The sequence below is a fragment of the Corticium candelabrum genome, chromosome 5 (assembly GCF_963422355.1).
Source record: "Corticium candelabrum chromosome 5, ooCorCand1.1, whole genome shotgun sequence".
Taxonomy (NCBI): domain Eukaryota; kingdom Metazoa; phylum Porifera; class Homoscleromorpha; order Homosclerophorida; family Plakinidae; genus Corticium; species Corticium candelabrum.
In genome coordinates this window covers 5,061,105-5,074,560 of record NC_085089.1, presented here as the reverse complement: position 1 = coordinate 5,074,560, position 13,456 = coordinate 5,061,105, and the positions used below count along the sequence as shown (strand labels likewise).

The 13,456-nt window shown below is 41.3% G+C and overlaps 2 protein-coding genes across 7 annotated transcripts; one reads left to right on the top strand and one right to left on the bottom strand.

Moving 5' to 3' along the window:
* Positions 1 to 238: 238 nt before the first annotated feature.
* Positions 239 to 10,791, bottom strand: LOC134180396 (uncharacterized). 6 transcript variants are annotated; one of them, XM_062647551.1, is made up of 4 exons: positions 10,687 to 10,707; positions 1,524 to 1,673; positions 1,210 to 1,459; positions 239 to 1,123 (listed from the first exon to the last, which is right to left on the bottom strand). In XM_062647551.1, the coding sequence occupies exons 2-4, from the start codon at positions 1,567 to 1,569 to the stop codon at positions 1,060 to 1,062; spliced, it is 360 nt and encodes a 119-aa protein (XP_062503535.1). In that variant the 5' UTR covers positions 1,570 to 1,673; positions 10,687 to 10,707; the 3' UTR covers positions 239 to 1,059. The 6 variants fall into 6 exon arrangements, with proteins under 6 accessions (XP_062503535.1, XP_062503534.1, XP_062503536.1 ...); XM_062647550.1 differs by lacking the exon at positions 10,687 to 10,707 and adding an exon at positions 6,349 to 6,705 and having other exon boundaries at positions 1,524 to 1,685; XM_062647552.1 differs by lacking the exon at positions 1,524 to 1,673 and having other exon boundaries at positions 10,687 to 10,755.
* On the top strand, positions 6,712 to 7,774 carry LOC134180395 (uncharacterized). The gene is made up of 2 exons (XM_062647546.1): positions 6,712 to 7,089; positions 7,148 to 7,774. The coding sequence occupies exons 1-2, from the start codon at positions 6,712 to 6,714 to the stop codon at positions 7,388 to 7,390; spliced, it is 621 nt and encodes a 206-aa protein (XP_062503530.1). The 3' UTR covers positions 7,391 to 7,774.
* Positions 10,792 to 13,456: the final 2,665 nt, after the last annotated feature.

Genomic DNA, 13,456 nt, shown 5'->3' with positions numbered 1-13,456 from the left:
TTATGTCAAAATCGCGGTTGTAACATGTCCATTCGCTACCAAGAATCAATTGGCGCGCCGGTAGCCTCGTACACCAAAGCGCATTCGCTGCAGCGGCTAAGTTCCCAAACCTCGTCCCAAAAAAAAAATCGCCCGGCGCGGATGACCACAGAGACATGGCGCAGTTGCAGTTGTTGCAGCGAAGGTCAGACTCTTGTCACAGCCAGACGGCAACTTCTGCTAGATTTGTGTCCTGACGCACTAGAAGACTTAGCAGACGCTCTAGGCCTCAACGCGCTTTCTAGCTAACATGTACTCACCGTAAAGCTGCACATGCAAGCAAAATTAGAGAAAATATGTACTGTAGAACTCAGCAGAATTAACAACCACGCTACTCAAACACACGTTGATAAAGTACATGTTACGTCTACAGTCTAGGTAGCTCTAAACTCTCCAGGTCGATTGCTAGGCGATTGTGAATTTGTTTCACTCAGAATTGGATGAGGGCGCGAAGCTGAGAGTGTCGGTGGTGCAGTGGTCTTTTCTCTCATGTCAATGAGACTGATGCGAAAAGAAAGACAGCAGAGCTGTTCAGTTGCGGTGCGCTGCAGCTGGATCCTCACATTCATATGTGTAGTAGCTTAATTGTCATAGCGTTTCCCACGATGCTATCAATCTGACTGAGACCCAAAGCACTGAACAACTAACCAGCGATGCAAGGTGAGAGTTTCATTCGCGAAGTGTACAGCTTGCCAGAGCGACATCGGATAATTGGTTGCCCCAATCGGATAATTGATTGGCTGTGTCGGATAATTGGTTGCCCCAACTGGATAATTGGTTGTCTGAGTCGGATAATTGGTTGCCCCGACCGGATAATTGGGCGGGAAATACTGTAGTATACACTGCTATCCAGTGTTCTCAAACCTCTTGACATCTTTTCATCCTTTTCTTGCCTTTACCATGTATATCATCCATCACTGCATCATTCAATAACCACCCTAGAGCACGTTCCTCACCACTGTTGGTTCTGTCTTGACATTTCGATGTCTTCTTCTTCTGTACATTTCACGTATTTAATTCTCATTCACGACATATTCTTCTAATCCTCTTCTCAACATTCTTTCTGCCATGTCGGACAATACTACTACATTAATATAACAGCAACTGTAATGCAGTACTGTACCAAAGTATAACACATTCAACTAAAGAAATACAAGCAACTGTATGTACCTTCCTGTCTTGATTTTCTTGTCTTGCCACTTGACTTTTGTCTTTCCTTTATTTTTCTTCATTCCGTCACCAAGTGACAACCTCAAATCAGTTCGACTGCTACTGCTCATATTCTCTTGGTAAGACGGACCGTCTTCCTTGCTGTTCCATTGTAACTGCTCAAAAATGGAACGCTCAAAAACTTTTCCTATCGTTTTACTCATTTCTTCCAACGTTCCACCCACTACTATGCCCTCCATGTCGGGGCTTCCTGTACACACGCAGGAAACAATTTATACCTCAACTACGTAGATCAGAGGCAATTTCTAAATTACCTAAATAAGGTAAATACGCAGACGTGGACACACACAACGTCTCCATAACTAATTTTAAGTCAGTAGTTTGCTCTCCTAACCCTTTAGACACGAGACTGCCATAAATCTCTTCTACGTCTATTCATTTTTTTCCCTCCATACCAGAGATTCCTGTAAAAAAACCTTTTATACTTTAAAAAGAAAAGAAACAATTCCTGAATAACGTAAATACGGTAAATACACAACCGTACAAACACACGCACCGCACGCACACACACACACACACACACACACACACACACACACACACACACACACTGTCACACACACACACACCATAAACCATAGACCAGCCCATCTCAAAAGATGAAGGCATAAACAGTGAAAAAAGCAAATCTCTACTCAGTTTATCTACTACCAGTTTGTAAATAGGTAATATATTGTACAGTGTCCTGAATCGTTTAGTTCTCCACACAGCAAGAGATGTCAAACTGCTGCTTCTTGCTAACCCAACATAGAGATCGCACGCACCACACACACACACACACACACACACACACACACACACACACACACACACACACACACACACACACACACACACACACACACACACACACACACACACAATTAAACAAAACAACAGCACAAAAACATACAAATGCGCACATTCATAATGCACAAACTATTGTTCACGTCATATAGTTTGAATTAAAGTCGTTAACAATCCGATCGATGTCGGACAGAATAAAGAGCATTATCGCTCGAGGGTCGACCACCGAAAGGAGACCATCTATCGAAAACGACATCGTTACGTTCCCTTTGATTCGGTAAGCACGTGTGGAGAATTCGAGCGACAGTGAGCCGAGCGTGGGAAAGTAGTAGACGCACAAACATTTAAGATTGTGAGGAAAAAATTACTATTAAAGTATCTTGTATAAATTTAGTTACAGTTAGATGTTCGAATTAGTTAGCATAGCGAGTGTTCCATTTACAGGTAGATTCCGTATGCCGCTCGTCAGCTATTTAGCTTTGGATAGTGACAGCAGGCTCAAGTTGATGTCAATTTAATTCTAATGTAGAAAACTTGCAAGAAAGAAATGAAACGCTTCTAGACTGAACTAAAATGCACTTATACGAAACGTACGTCGTCTCTTGAACTCTAAAAGAAACCACTAAGTAATCCATTGTGGCGTCACGTATTGTGATCTTGCATTTAATTGTGACGCAACATATTGTGATATCGAATATTGTGAAATCGCTTAGAATGTCCTACTAAACGCTCTATTTCTGTTGTTTGACTATGCGAAAGCGAAAAACAGTTTATCCCCTTGCGCGCTATGATTTTTATAGTTTGAATGTCGTGCCTAGCAATTATCCGATCGATGTCGCACAGAATAGAGAGCTTTATCGCTCGAGGGTCGACCACCGAAGGGAACCGACTCAACTATCGAAACTGACATCGTTGTGTTCGTTTTCATTCGGTAGCATGTCTGGAGAATTCGAATGACACTAAGCCGAGAGTGAAGTAGTAGGCAACAAACAATTAGGATCTTGTCTTCATATCTAGAAAACTCACAAGAAAGAAATGAAACGCTCCTAGACTGAACAGAAATGCACTTACAGTAGATTAAAGGCACGTCGAACTAATCCACTGTGGTGTCACGTATTGTGACCTTGCATCTGTAACGTCACCTATGGTGACATCGCCTAGAATGTCCTATTAAACGCTCCATTTCGACTATGCGAAAGCGAAAACCGTATATTCCCTTGCGCGCTATGCTCTTGAATGTCATGCTTAGCAATTCGATCGACGTCGGACAGAATAGAGAGCTTAGCGCTCGAAGGTCAATCACCGAAAGGGGACCCATCTATCGAACACGACACCGTTACGTTCCTTTTCATTCGGTTAGCAAGCCTGGAGAATTCGAGCGACAAGCGTGAGAAAGGAGTACGCGCAAGCATTGAGGACCTTGTCTTTATACATATACATATACAGATAGATAGAAGAAGATATATGTATGTATAGATAGACAAGGCAACGCGTATACGTTTCTCGAACTATAGCGACATTCTGACTGCCGTTTATCGAACTAAAAGTGCAGATTTGTCCGTCAAATATTTTAAGGTTATTAGGCCTCTTGCAGTCCGCCTTTTAGTAAAATTGATACATGTATTACTGTTGTATATACAATTAATTAAGAGCTATAGAGTGTATAGGTCACTCGCCAAACCCATGCATCTAACTCTAGGTCTCGACATAAGTTTACCATATTGTAGATAAACTAACAATTACAGTAAGTAGTTTAAAAACTCGGACTAGTGTAATATATAAATGGGATTCGGGCTATCAGCAGAGCCGAGCTGTCAGTAAATCTGTCAGAAGACATGGCGCGACCAAGACGGACGAACAGGGTCATTTGCCTCTCGTTGGAACCCTCCTTGGTGTTGGCCACAGTTGGCAGGCAAGAAAATTCGACGTACCTGCCATGGCATCGAATTGAGAATTGAGAATGACTGCTCCCGCTGGTAAACGATTGAGAATTCCTGGCACTGTGGATAGTAGTAAGAAAAAGAAGAAAAATGAAGCCAAGTGTCCTAGAAACCGTTGACCAACTTTCAGATTGATCAGTTATGGACGAATCGCGGTGTAGCCAACTACAGAGTGTCCTATAGCAAGGATATGCTACCTGCGCACACTAACGATAAATCTCTTGTTGTGAACCTCGAAGACAAATTTGATGGTAATGACACCCATTGGATGGCCATCTACAATGACACCAAAAACAAGATGTAAAATACTTTGATATACTTTCGGTATGCATGCAACCGCCGGACAATGCATGTCTATACCAGTATTTATGCAGAAGATGGAAAAGGTATCGAGTTCAATTCAAGTATATCCTACGCGACCTCGACAGCTTCCTGCTGGCTACTATACTGCATCGGCTTTGCAGTAAATCGCTGCGAGGGTCGTTCTGCACGTACTAGCAACTTGTATGCGAACATGTATAGAAAACCAGCTGCGCAGATGAAGGCGCTCTAGGCCGCCCAGAACCAAGTCGATGGGCAAGACTCTGACAAGGCATACCGAAACAGAATCAAACACAATACAGAGATGCACCAACAGATACGTAGCAAAAAGGAATCTGAGTAAGAAACCATGCAACCAACGATATTTGTTAGAATTGTAACTCTAACCTAACAGTAAACAATGGCATATGCTAATCCAATAATTTTGCAACTGATCAGTGCTGCTCAGGTACACGCCAATAAATTCCATTTACATTTAAACGACCAATGTAGACCCAGCGCACTTCAAGTTCTTGGCAAAGTACCATGACAAGAGAACATGCATTAACTGCAGAGCCACAGACCGGTACATCAACGTCCTCGTCTCGTGTTAGATTAGTTTACTTTTTGTTGCAAAATTCATTAGCAATAATAATAATAATAATAATAATAAAATAATACATTAGTGTTGTCGATACCACATGCAGATACTATCTTCGTCCTCTGCTCGTTCAAACATTCAAACCAAAGAAACATTTAGAAGAACCAAAATGTATTTTAGATATATTACAAAAGCCTGACAACGCAGACATAGTCCTATTTCGCCAAAATATCCCCGAATCGCTCACTGTATATTCGCCCCAGCTTGGGGGACGCAATCCAAAACGATTAGATTTTGACGAAGCGCGTGATTTGGTAATCGGCTGTCGAGCGGTCAGAAGCCCAGCAGACTGAAACTCGAACCGTCCTCCATGCAAACATGCAGGATATCGCCACTGTAGTGTATACAGTTGCATTGGCTACGTCATCAAACAGAAACCGTTGAAGAAGACCTAACTGCATTGTACAAGCACACAAAGCAACTTCACCGCAAGAACTGCAGTATGAATCCTAATTCTATACACCGATAGTTTCAGAGGGTTCAAACGTTCAATTTTATAGCTAATGGTGTGATGACTATACTAATTCCGTGTGTTAGTTATACGCAACCATCAGCTACCTAGAACAAACTGCACTTCACAAAGACCACCACGCAGTTTGTCTCGTTCTAACCAAGATGAAAGTGCTGAGCTGCTTGTGTAGACAACAAACATAGAAGACTTATAGACGTACTACACGGTGTGATTGATGTGCCCAAATGCATGAGATTCTGCGATGATGCACTTAGTTTAGATGTGGTTTGCAAAGGATCATCCGGTATGAGGAAGACACTGACACCGAGCAATTGCACTTCATTAGTTTATGCACCAATTAAACTCACGACGACAACTGATGTCGTACAAGGGGCAACTGACTCGATGCCCGTGCAAATTGTTACGAGAAAGAAGAAATCCGTAAAACGAGTCTAATTCAAGCCATTACGCCATTGCAAAACACTCTAATGCGAAAGTCAAATACCAAACGACAGAAAATATAGAGTGTGAGCATCGTCTGGTTGGAGGGCATGCTTTGGGGCAAGTTCTTTGCGTGGGTGGATGCCTTTACTACTAGCTAATATAGGGATTCTGAATATCAGCCGAAGTTAGCTGCCTCAAGGCTGGGAAGCGTTATAAGCCTCCCCGCCCGTAAAGATGTCAAAACTGTCTTGTAGAACTTGAAACTACGTCCTACTGTGCACCTTGAGCAACACAATCGACTTCTGCTAGGGAGACTGTACATATAGACTTACAATATAATATCTTGATAAACAGAGCAACCGTAAAGAAAACAGTCACGAATAGCGTCATTATCAGCCCAAGGCTAAAAATAGTGCAATTAAAGAAAGAAACACACGATTTAAAAAGATTTTCTTATCAACAAGAATTCACCTAGTATACGTCATTCCACCCAATACCTCCATTATTTGAGAGTTAAAATCAGCACAAATTGAACAAACGACGGACTAGCTTTGCAGTCCTCCAAGAAAGTTTACTATGTGAGCCATCGACCGTCCTGTCGGGAAAACCATGTCGGGCAAAAGCAAGACCGTACACGTTTTCTCCCATGTAATCTACATGCTTGAAACACACTCGAAACTTCTTGGTTTCCTTCCACTGATCAAGATGCGCATACGCCCGCGTTGATCCCAAATGCGATCAAATTCTTACACGTCACCACGAGGCGTTCCTAATGTAGCCACACTATACGCTACAGCGAGACGTATATATAAGAACGTGGTCAAACAGTCATTGGCCACATCAAACTCTGAGCGGTCACAATGAGGGATGTTGTTTATTTGTTCATCAGTTGGTTATCGCTTAGTGGTGGCACAAGTTCTATGGTTCATAGCAGAGCAGTCTCCTCTGATTCTACTGGAACTCTTAACAACAAGTGGAACCTCGTCAAAGACAGACATCGGCAGGCAGAAAAAAACTTTATCGGTGCCGAGGTAAAACCACAGTTGAATCAGAGCTCGAGTGATCCCAACACGGACGGCATCGCACACGATTCCGGATTATCGAGCGGAAGGCCTGTCAAGTTACAATCGTCCGCCTCGAATAGACAATCAGTGTTCTCGTTCAAACCGATCTGCTCTCCCGAGTTCTACGTCGTCACGTTATCCCACGGTACCTGTACTCGTAAAGTAGTCACCAAGGTTAGAATTACACGATCTTTTCAATTGCGAATGATTTCTGACGCGTTGTGTTGTACAGATGTGTTACGGTCACTGTACGAGCTACACGGTGCCAGCAAAACGCGGCCGGACGGGATTTCAATCGGACAAGGAGGCTCTGCATGGCCTCACTAACGTGTGCAACTGCTGTGCATCACTGCCCAATAGTAGAACAAGCAGACGATACGACGTGATCTGCTTCATTGCCGGACGGAAATCCAAGAAGTCGTTTCACGTTCCGCACGTAAACAGGTGCAACTGCAGACCTTGCTATGTACCTTGAGCTCATCCGAGAAGATAGGCAAATGACTGATCGATGATTGTGCTGTGTATCGTCATACATAGACACTACAGCTTGATTGTCTAAATAAACAAGTTGGAAGACGAAAGCCGCGGTAGTTGAAAAAGTATGGTTTATAATAAATTGTAACTCTCAGGCTGAAAAACGGTCCTAGATAAGCTTATGGACGTCGATTTCACGTTTACGTATTTTGCAAACTGGTCTGCAGCAGTACAGGTCTAGATTAATGTCTAGAGAGTGGTTAGAATACATGAAGCTATAATGTCTATGTTACTATCGGTATTATACATTACTACACGTCCAACATATCAAACTACGTCTTCACACATGCAAGAAGGTTTCAGAGGAAATCTCTCACCGTTGGCTTCTAGCTGTTGAACGCATGCAGAAACCATCTAAAAATTTAAGCAAGGCACATGCCAATGTCAATACTAACGCGTCCATGTGCGATAATGTAAACATTGACGAAAGAGATCTCGAATGTCCTGATTGAATTATTCAACGATGACCACCAATGCATGCTTGAAGGTAACAATCAATCCCACCAGCTCTGCTTACCAATCCCATGACTAACAGAAACCTCACTGTCCCAGAGAGTTTACATGCACTCAAACAAATTAACAATAACCAAAAGCAACAATCACAACTAATCCTGATGAAACCCAGTGCAAGAATGATGTTATGGTGTACTGTAAAGAATAGTTGCATCAATCCCATGCCTGCGTTGTGATAGCCGTATCTGCATCGATTACTTCATCACATATGCAGCACTAACTAGCAGGTGATAATACAAACTCTATCTGCGTGTGCGTTCACTTAGCTAAAGAATGCCTGGCTGCTTGTCCCCATTACCAGTGTCCAAAGTAGTCATTGATAATGATCAGTGATCAATAACATTTGCAGGTTAATAATCAATCTGACGTCCACCGGCCATAGTTTCAAGTCACTTTACTCTTCAGTAACCCAAAATAGAATTAGCCAACAGCAGAAGACATGCAACATCATAACCTCTGTTGATGGAAAGGCATTAAAGTAATTAATTAATGTTTCAAAGGAATTGTAAGCTAGCTGTACACTACCTCAACACTCCTGGGACTAAGAATCAAAGATTACTTCCTATATATATATACAACATAATCTCTTTTCCGCAATTAATTAAGACAAACCAGTTACTTATACTGTAGTAGACGAAGCTGCATGATCACCATTGCCTAGGGCAGCCACAACTACTGACGCTAGTGATTTATTACGTTACAGCTAGAAGGTCCATTATTATTTGAAGACATGCAAGCAATCACATGTACAGCACCTAGAATCCTTTAGCATAGTTGCACCTCTAATTTCTAAATTGAAACAAGGCCGCAATACACATTAAAATTTCATTTACTAAAAAACTGAAACAACTTGAAGAACCTAAATTTAGCAAGAAAGTACAACAACAGCTTGTAGAGATATGCTAGAGAGAGACAAATTATATGCACCTTCGTTTCTTATGTGATTTCATTTTTAGAGCAAGATAATTAACCCATAGAAGCATGATACTGTACCAGCAACAATGTTACGCAAGGTTTACAGCTTAAGTTAAAGTTGATCAAATAACTCTAAATCAGTTTCAGTCACTTGCAGCAGCAGTTAGTGCATTTGCCACTCCTTTTCTTTGCCAAACATGCCGAGGCGACAATTGTACGACATGCTCCTATTACTACCTTGTGATTATATCTCTTTCATACATCTATACTTCTGTCAGAAAGTTCATCTATAGAATTCCTTAAATACTGCAACACATCCAGAAAATGCTGGCAATGCAAGCACTAAAAACAGCTGCTTTCTCCATAGTAAAAACATCTGAAGTCAGACAATTTTCAAACAGCCTCTCTCTGTGAGCCAGCAAACAAGATCCTCCAAAGCAGTTAACAATTTGCATGAAAAGACTTATAAATGTGGTAACTTAATTGTAGCATTCATTTTGGCTCATTTTTGTAGTGGCTATAACTTTCATTCTTGGACATTTGAACATGTCTTGAGTATCTGTCAATAACCCTGGCCATATCCTGACCAGTCAGACCAGTTCCACCACCCTTCAGAAGTGGCCAATGCTCTAGCCACCAAAGGCTAAACTCGTGACGTCTCGCTGCACTTTCATCATTCCGGGATGTTCAATCTTCAGCATGGCGAGACTGGTTTCAGACGTGCCGCTGAGGATTAAACATCCGGGAATGATGAAAGCTTGGCGACACTGGTCACGGTCTAGCCAAGGGCAATACAAGCTTTGTTTGGAGTCACACCCTCTTACCACCTTCCTATCTGAAACCTAATATATCAATTAAATTAACCTGTTGTTTCATCAAATTGTAAAGTTGAACAGACTATTACCTAACTGCAAGCTAATCAAAAGATGAGCTAGAAATTTAGTCAAATTTAATTCATCAAAATTTAATCAACTTGCAGTCTTCATACTCATACACTACTACTCACTCACAGGAAAGCTGACACATGTCAGAACCATAAACCCATGCATTAATCTCGGAGTCTCCAGACAGCACAGACAGACACAGTCTAGAACTAAAATCTTCCGTATGATCATTACTCAATTAAATAGCAACCACGTCCAACAGGTCAGAGACGGCATTTGGCCATCCCTAATGCATGCCATTGATCTATTTTCTCTGTAGCTATATTTGGTGGTTGTTCGTTTGTTTAGTTATAGCACAGCCAGCCCACAATTAGCGGTCTATAGCTGTTAGTATTATTCTGGCAAGATCAGGAGAGTGGGTGGTGGTGTTGCATGCAACATGAAACCAGCAAACTTGTTTAAATTGTAGAAATTAGTTAAAGTAATAGAAGCCACATGTGTAGATAAAGGAATGCCATTTTACCTTCAAAGAAATTGATGTTTTTGCTTGTACTGTACTGTACTATACTGTCACTAATGCTCTTAGCGCGCGCTAGGCTAATTACATTTAACGCGCGTTCGGTCAACACTACTCAAAATTAGCCTCGGCCTCCCAGACCCGTGTAGCGCCGATTCAATCCTATCGGCGCTACACGGGTCTGGAAGGCCGAGGCTACTAAAAAATTCAGAGCCGCTTACTGTCTAGATACGGCTCTGAAAAAATTGCTTCCCATGCCTGTGGGTGGCAGGCAAACAGGCTGTGGTCAAGTGATAGAAAGGAAAGACAAACACCGAATGTAGATCTCTGCGATATTACGTATACGTTACAATGAAACTAGCACAAAGTTCTTTACGTACAATTATACATACAAAGAACTGTAGTTACCGCGTGATGTCGTACTCGGATACATTCTTCCATCAGCTCAAGAAAACTTATCGCAAACTAACAAGAAATCACAAACCCCTATTACTCAACACTCTTCATTCCCCGGATTGTCTGAGTCGTCATCAGTTGTACGCATGCGCGTTACCTTGTAATCCAACCAAACATTGACATGGAAATGTGGACTCCTAAATTTAGTGACGCTGCTTCTTCGACTATAACAGATCTATCAGCTGTTAGCAGTGCGGTAGAGCATCTTCGAAAGACAGGCAAGTTGGCGTAAATTGGCCTCAGACGTAGAAATAGTTAGAGTTTTGAGTTCATCGCGTTTTTCATTTAGCTGAGCGTATGGAGGAAGATAGTGATATTAATGAGAGAATATCAGAGGATGTAGAGGCAGTAGTTACAGCTTTGAAGGAAATGGTGAGTCTAATTGATTGTGATATTAATTATGTAACGTGTCTCTAACATGTAAAATTTACTCTAGATAACAATTATTGATCGAAATTAATTAATTATGTAACATTCGTAGCAGTTCTGTATTTTTTGTATTGTTGATCATGTAATGTTGCAGATCAAATTTTGTTTAAGTTTTGCTTGGTGAGCTGTAGTAATGTTTTTGGCAAAGTTTACAAGGATGACGGCTGTAGGTATCAAAGCTGCTTTATAAAACTTTGAATTAGTAAGGTAACTATAGAGTCAGTATATGCACATGCTATTGAACATATCTCCTCATCTGGAGTGTGTGTGTGTGTGTGTGTGTGTGTGTGTGTGTGTGTGTGTGTGTGTGTGTGTGTGTGTGTGTGTGTGTGTCACAGAACTTCCTCTGCTGAGTTGGCCTTTTATTGCACTGAAATCAACTTTTTTATTGTAAGAATGTTAATTGTCCTTATAATTGATTTCAGTGCGGCAGGGAGATAAAATCAAATTGTTAAGTATTCTGTTGTTTATCTGGCTGCTGCTGTGTACATATGACGACAGTCAGTGGCGTCATGAATATGTAATAGCCCACCCTAGGCCCTTCATTTTTTGTAGGCGTGGTTGCATAAAATATTGGTACATATGACTGTACAATACATACTAACAAGTGAACTCGCAGAAAAAACATAACGAGCAGCCCTTAACCAATAGAGATAGTGTGTGCTGGGGTGGGGAGTAGGCATTCCCTGTAGTACCCGTATTTACCATTTTAGAGGGCAAGTTTCTGTACTCGGCAGGTATTTCTCTTTGTGACGGCGGCTTGTACACAACATTTCAAGGATGTTCGGCGATAGTACTAATTGTGAAAGATTTAAAGCAAATTTTATCGGTGAATTTGCGAGTTTGACGTGATTTCTTAGCTAAGTTTGTCTTGAATTCTTAGAATAGAGATTATGGAACAGGTGTCTTCTTATTTTAGAAGCCTCTTCGTTGAATAATAATATAATAATTAGCTATTGCTTTTGTGTGTGAGCCTCAACATCAAATACAGCAGCCTAGGGTGGTGTGATTTTCAATATAGCTGAATTTGTTTTGACTTTGTTTAATGCTTTGTAGAATATATCTAATTCTGCTTCTTTTTGGGAATGTGGCTTGATTTAGTGCTTTTCACTACTTTCTGCTTCTTTCTCTGGTATGCATTTCTAAAGAATTTGATGTCTTGAATGGAAGCTGGTGTCGCCTATTGTATAGAGAAATATGTAAAGCTGCTTCACTTAAACAAATACAATTATAGCTTATGACATTGAACAGACCTTTCTCTTCTAAAAAATTACAAAGCACCTTTCCCATCACTACAATTTAAGGTCATCGTTGAAGCTGAATCGGTGAAGCCTCAGATGGTTGATCCATCCTGCTTTTAGGAAATTGTCACCGCCTAACATTCCTTTCCAGGCCTATAGCACAATGCCTTATACTTGTCTCAATAAAAAAATCAATTTTGATTGTTGATTTGCTTATTAATTCTATTAATTAATGAAATAATATACAGAGATCTACCTTCATTTCATCTCTTGTATATGGACTAGGTGTGTTTATCATATTACGACATCATGTCACTCCAATTCACGTCGGGAATGACTTCTGCATGGCTCCTGTGTATGAATCTGTTTTTAGAAGTGCAGCTACAACTTTCTTCTCGTATCGCTTCTGCAATTCGACAGAGAGGCAGGGTTCGCAAAATCCTGTCGCCAAGTCGCCATATGGCGACCACTTCTAGATGGCTGGCGACTAAACGAACAGTGTGGTCGCCAATTTGGTGACTAGAAATATTGGTAGTTTCTACTCTTTCGTGGCAGCGGCTCTTGGATGCGAACCACCTGCTCAGCAGATGTTTGCGTTCCGCTTTCTACTTCTACCATTTAGTGGCACCCTGCGACGTATGTAGCACCTTTGTACATATCGTGTAACAACGTATCACCTAGCAATCTATTGCGAGTCATTGCTATTCTCTGGTACATCATCATTTTTACGGACTCTAGTGCGTGTACCAATCTGATTGGTCTGTGCCATCAGCTCCAGACAAATCCAATTAAAGACCCACGGGCACGTATAATTTTTTAAACAATTGTGGTCACACTTATCCTTAATAGGCTACACCAACAAATTCAAGTCAACGGCTCTATCATCGACGAGACGCCGTTGCGCAGCAGCTTTTCCCCGAATGAAACATGAAATTCGCAGCCAATCGTAGTTGAAGGTGACGGCAACTGCCTATTTAGATTCTTTTCTATGCTGTTCAAAGAATTTGACCAGCTTGAATTGAGACAAACACAAACACTATTATGCAGATGTT

What these genes read in the sequence shown, in the direction of transcription:
- LOC134180395 (XM_062647546.1), top strand. Translation starts at nt 6,712, where the DNA reads ATGAGGGATGTTGTTTATTTGTTCATCAGTTGGTTATCGCTTAGTGGT. An exon ending in CTCGTAAAGTAGTCACCAAG is followed by an intron (nt 7,090 to 7,147) that starts GTTAGAATTACA and finishes TGTGTTGTACAG; the next exon opens with ATGTGTTACGGTCACTGTAC.
- LOC134180396 (XM_062647547.1), bottom strand. Translation starts at nt 10,719, where the DNA reads ATGGAAGAATGTATCCGAGTACGACATCACGCG. An exon ending in TCCGAGTACGACATCACGCG is followed by an intron (nt 4,272 to 10,686) that starts GTAACTACAGTT and finishes GTGTCATTGTAG; the next exon opens with ATGGCCATCCAATGGGTGTC. An exon ending in CCATCAAATTTGTCTTCGAG is followed by an intron (nt 4,173 to 4,227) that starts GTTCACAACAAG and finishes TCCTTGCTATAG; the next exon opens with GACACTCTGTAGTTGGCTAC.